The 5322-nt window shown below is 40.0% G+C and overlaps 1 protein-coding gene across 1 annotated transcript; it reads left to right on the top strand.

Annotated features, from left to right (window-relative positions):
• Positions 1–3888: 3888 nt before the first annotated feature.
• PKNH_0001800 (SICAvar, type I (fragment)) lies at positions 3889–4990 on the top strand (the record flags this gene model as incomplete). Its single annotated transcript, XM_039113445.1, has 2 exons — positions 3889–3999; positions 4159–4990. Coding segments are annotated over 2 exons (943 nt in total), but the record flags the coding sequence as incomplete, so codon positions are not given.
• Between the last annotated feature and the right edge of the window lie 332 nt (positions 4991–5322).

The following is a 5322-nucleotide window of genomic DNA, read 5'->3' as shown; positions in this document are numbered from 1 at the left end:
TAAACCCTAAACCCTGAACCCTAAACCCTAAACCCTGAAACCTAAACCCTGAACCCTAAACCCTGAACCCTGAACCCTAAACCCTGAACCCTAAACCCTGAACCCTAAACCCTGAACCCTAAACCCTGAACCCTAAACCCTGAACCCTAAACCCTAAACCCTGAACCCTAAACCCTGAACCCTAAACCCTGAACCCTAAACCCTGAACCCTGAACCCAAACCCTGAACCCTAAACCCTGAACCCTGAACCCTAAACCCTGAACCCTAAACCCTAAACCCTGAACCCCTGAACCTAAACCCTGAACCCTAAACCCTAAACCCTGAACCCTAAACCCTGAACCCTGAACCCTAAACCCTAAACCCTAAACCTAAACCCTAAACCCTGAACCCTAAACCCTGAACCCTGAACCCTAAACCCTGAACCCTAAACCCTGAACCCTAAACCCTAAACCCTGAACCCTAAACCCTAAACCCTGAACCCTAAACCCTGAACCCTAAACCCTAAACCTAAACCCTAAACCCTAAACCCTAAACCCTAAACCCTAAACCCTAAACCTAAACCCTGAACCCTAAACCCTGAACCCTGAACCCTAAACCCTAAACCCTGAACCCTAAACCCTGAAACCCTAAACCCTGAAACCCTAAACCCTGAACCCTAAACCCTGAACCCTAAACCCTAAACCCTGAACCCTAAACCCTGAACCCTGAACCCTAAACCCTGAACCCTAAACCAAACCCTAAACCCTAAACCCTAAACCCTGAACCCTAAACCCTAAACCCTAAACCCTAAACCCTAAACCCTGAACCCTAAACCCTAAACCCTAAACCCTAAACCCTAAACCCTAAACCTTTAACCCTAAACCCTAAACCCTGAACCCTAAACCCTAAACCCTGAACCCTGAACCCTAAACCCTAAACCCTGAACCCTAAACCCTGAACCCTAAACCCTAAACCCTGAAACCCTAAACCCTAAACCATGAACCCTAAACCCTAAACCCTGAACCCTAAACCCTGAAACCCTAAACCCTAAACCCTAAACCCTGAACCCTGAACCCTAAACCCTAAACCTGAACCCTAAAACCCTAAATCCTGAAACCATAAACCCTAAACCCTAAACCCTAAACCCATGAACCCTGAACCCTAAACCCTAAACCCTAAACCTAAACCCTAAACCCTAAACCCTAAACCCTGAACCCTAAACCCTGAACCCTAAACCCTAAAACCCTGAACCCTGAACCCTAAACCCTAAACCCTGAACCCTAAACCCTAAACCCTGAACCCTAAACCCTGAACCCTAAACCCTAAACCCTGAACCCTGAACCCTGAACCCTGAACCCTAAACCCGGAACCCGACACTCTACATCTATGTTATTTTGGAAGGAAGAAGAAGAATGTAGAAACGGAGCAAAGCGTAAAAGTGGAAAAAGTAAAAGGAAAGAAAATGTCTTTTAGGAAAGGAGGCAGAAAAAGAAGTTTTATGGAAGGAATAGAAAAGTCTTTAAGGAGGACAGGAAGGAAATGTCTCTTAGGAAAGGAGGCAGAAGAAGAAGAGTGGTTTAAGGAAGGAATAGAAATGTCTTTTAGGAAGGTAGGAATGAAAATCTTTAAGGAAGGAAGCAAGGAACGATGAGCAGGAAAGGGATGTGGATAAGGAATGTGGATAAGGAATGAGGAGAAGGGATGTGGATAAGGAATGTAGATAAGGAATGAGGAGAAAGAATGTAGGAACGAAGGAAGGTGGATAAGGAATGTAGATAAGGAATGAGGAGAAGGAATGAGGAGAAGGAATGAGGAGAAGGAATGAGGAGAAGGAATGAGGAGAAGGAATGAGGAGAAGGAATGAGGAGAAGGAATGAGGAGAAGGAATGAGGAGAAGGGATGTGGATAAGGAATGAGGAGAAGGGATGTGGATAAGGAATGTGGATAAGGAATGAGGATAAGGAATGTGGATAAGGAATGAATGAAGGAAGGGAAGAATGAATAAAGAAAGGAAGAGTAAAGAAGGAAGGTTTAAGGAAGGAAGAAAAAAGGGAGGGTTTAAGGAAGGAAGAGTAAAAGAAGGAAGAGTAAAAGAAGGAGGAGTAAAGAATGGTTTAAGGAAGGAAGAAAAAAGGAAGGTTTAAGGAAGGAAGAAAATGAGTGGTTTAAGGAAGGAAGAATAAAGAAGGAAGAAAAAGTATGGTTTAAGGAAGGAAGAAGAAGGGTGGTTTAAGGGAGGAAGAGAAAGAATGGTTTAAGGAAAGAAGAGTAAAGGAAGGTTTAAGGAAGGAAGAATAAAGAATGGTTTAAGGAAGGAAGAAAAAGAATGGTTTAAGGAAGGAAGAGTAAAGAAAGGAAGGTTTAAGGAAGGAAGAAAAGAAGGTTTAAGGGAAGAAAAGAAGGACGACAGGAAGAGTAAAGGAAGGAAGATTAAAAGAAGGAAGAGTAAAAGAAGGAAGAGTAAAAGAAGGAAGGAATGAATGAAGAAAGAGTAAAGAAAGGAAGAGTAAAAAAAGGAAGAGTAAAAGAAGGAAGAGTAAAGGAAAGAAGAGTAAAGAAAGGAAGAGTAAAGAAAGGAAGAGTAAAGAAAGGAAGAGTAAAGAAGGTTTAAGGAAGGAAGAATAAAGAAAGGAAGAGTAAAAGATGGAAGAGTAAAGAAGAAAGAGTAAAGAAAGGAAGAGTAAAAGAAGGAAGAGTAAAAGAAGGAAGAGTAAAGATGGTTTAAGGAAGGAAGAGTAAAAGAAGGAAGAGTAAAAGAAGGAAGAGTAAAGATGGTTTAAGGAAGGAAGAGTAAAGAAGGAAAAGAAAAAGAATGTTTTAAGGAAGGAAGAAAAAGAATGTTTTAAGGAAGGAAGAGTAAAGAAGGAAGAAAAAAGGAAGGTTCAAAGAAGGAAGAGTAAAGAAGGAAGATTTAAGGAAGGAAGAGTTAAGAAGGAAGGTTTAAGGAAGGAAGAGTAAAGAAAGGATGAATAATGAAGGAAGAATAAAGAAGGAAGAGTGAAGAAGGTTTAAGGAAGGAACAGTAAGTAAGGTTTAAGGAAGGAACAGTAAGTAAGGTTTAAGGAAGTAAGAAAAAGAGTGGTTTAAGGAAGGATGAAAAAGAAGGTTTGAAGAAGGATGAGTAAAAGAAGGAAGAATAAGAGTGGTTTAAGTAAGGAAGAAAAAGAAGGAGTGTTTAAGGGAGAGAAGAAGGAAGTTTGAATGAGAAGAGAAGAAGATTTAAGGAGGAGAAGAAGAAAGGAAAGAAGGAAGAGTAAGGAAGGAAGGTTTCAGGAGGGAAAAGGAAGAGGAAAAAAGATTAAAGAAGGAGGAAAAAAGAAGGAAGAAAAGAAGAAAGAGTAACAAAGGAAGAAGAATGTAGAAAGGAGGAAAAAGAAGGTTTTAAGAGAGAAAAAGGAAGGAAGTTTTAAAGAAGAAAAGAAGAAGAAAGGTTTAAGGGAGAAGAGAAAGAAGATTGAATGAGAAGAGAAGAAGGTATTAAGGTAGAAATGTAAGGAAGTTTTAAAGGGGAAAGAAAAAGGAAGGTTCTTAAGCGAGAAAAAGAAGGAAGAAAAGAAGGAAGAAAAGGAAGGTTCTTAAGCGAGAAAAAGAAGGAAGAAAAGAAGGAAGAAAAGGAAGGTTCTTAAGCGAGAAAAAGAAGGAAGAAAAGAAGGAAGAAAAGGAAGGTTTAAAGAAGGAAAATAAGAAAGGAAGAAAAGAACGTTTAGGGAAGAGTAAAGGAGGAAGGGAAAGAAGGTTTCCTAAGGAAGAAAGAAAAGGAAAGAAGGAAAAAAAAGGGAAGAACATTTCTCCTTTTTTTTTTTTTTCTTTTTTTTTTTTTCCTTCTTCTAATTCTATATATATAATATATATAATATATATATAATATGTATGCATATATACATATATATATAAATTGTACTATGCAAGATGACGTCAGCAAGTACTGGACTGCTGGAAGAATGGCTGAAGAAGGTGGAAGCGGATGCAACGCAGGCGTTGCAGAATATGGAGCCCAAGGAGAAGGCCAAGCAAATTACAGTGAGTGCATATTTACATACATGTATATATGTATACATATGTATATATGCGTACATATGTACATATGTGTGTACGTATATAAGTATATATATGTATATATATTATTGGCTGCAGAAAAAATATATTTCTTGTTCCACCATTCTCCATTCATTTCTGTAGGAGTCAATGAAGAAGAGTTTGCAGGAGGAATGGGAAAAATTGAGGGCTAGGCTGAAGGTAGGGGAGTCCCTGGAAATAAAGGACATCTGTTCGAAGGACAAGACATGGTCTGGGATTAATTTAGGGCCTACGGGGATGTATAAAGTTGATTTATGTAAGGGAGTAGTCGAATTACGGTACTTCACTGCTGGGCTAAAGAAAAAAGATGAAAGTACAAGGCAAACGGAAGTTGAAAACAGTATTACGGAAACACAATGGTATCCCCGTTGCTTAGTTGGTGCAGTCGCCCTTTCCGAAATATATGGAGATCACTGTCAGTTGAAAGAAATTGTCGATGAAATATCCCGTGAGGTGGAAGAGAAGTTGAGGACGCATTGGAGTAATGATGGAACAGTAATTAAAAAATGTGAAGGAAAAGTAGATGGGACCACTTTAATGCTAGCTAAAGCACTTCTCCATGATCAAATCGAACAGTGGACACGGGAAAACAGGAAACCTGGAAGTGCAAATGCCTGGAGGGTAAGGATGCCCTGGCATTATTGGCAGACCGTATGTAAGCAGGGGGCGCTGGCGTCGAAGTCCGAGCATGAGAGGAAGAAGCATTATTTACAGGAAAATAAGGACACCGTCGGAAGTTTCCTCAATATAGGCAGCGGCAGTGATAGGGCACAATTAATGGAAGAATTAATAAAGGAAGAGGACATATTAACTTTCGATGACCTGCAGACAGTATTAGAGAAATCTATGAGTAATGGTGCTGGTGGCACTGCCACTCCCCTTGATTTTAGCACCATCATGAAAAACTTGGAAGGCATCGTTGAAAAAAATAAAGGTAAGTCTTAATAGAAGGATGTTTTCATAAGGAAGTCCTAAAGAAAAAGTTTTAAGAAAAGAGCAAAGGGGGGAAGGGACGTTTTGTTTAGGGAAGGGTTTAAGGAAGAAAGGAAAGGAAAACGTTGTTTAAAGGAAAAGGGGAAAGAACAGAAGTAAAAGAGAAGGGGAATGAAAGGGAGTGAAGAGGAAGGAAGGGAATGAGGAGGGAAGGAAACGATAAGGATGTTGAAGGAAAAGAGGGGAAGGAAAAGAGAAGGAGAAGGAAAGGGAATGAGAAGGAGAAGGAAAGGGAAAGGGAAAGGGAAAGGGAAAAGAAAAGGGGAAGGATTA

Source organism: Plasmodium knowlesi (genome assembly GCF_000006355.2).
Source record: "Plasmodium knowlesi strain H genome assembly, contig: PKNH_00_17, whole genome shotgun sequence".
NCBI lineage: Eukaryota > Apicomplexa > Aconoidasida > Haemosporida > Plasmodiidae > Plasmodium > Plasmodium knowlesi.
The sequence above is the reverse complement of the archived record's forward strand: the minus strand, read 5'-3'. Positions and strand labels throughout refer to the sequence as shown.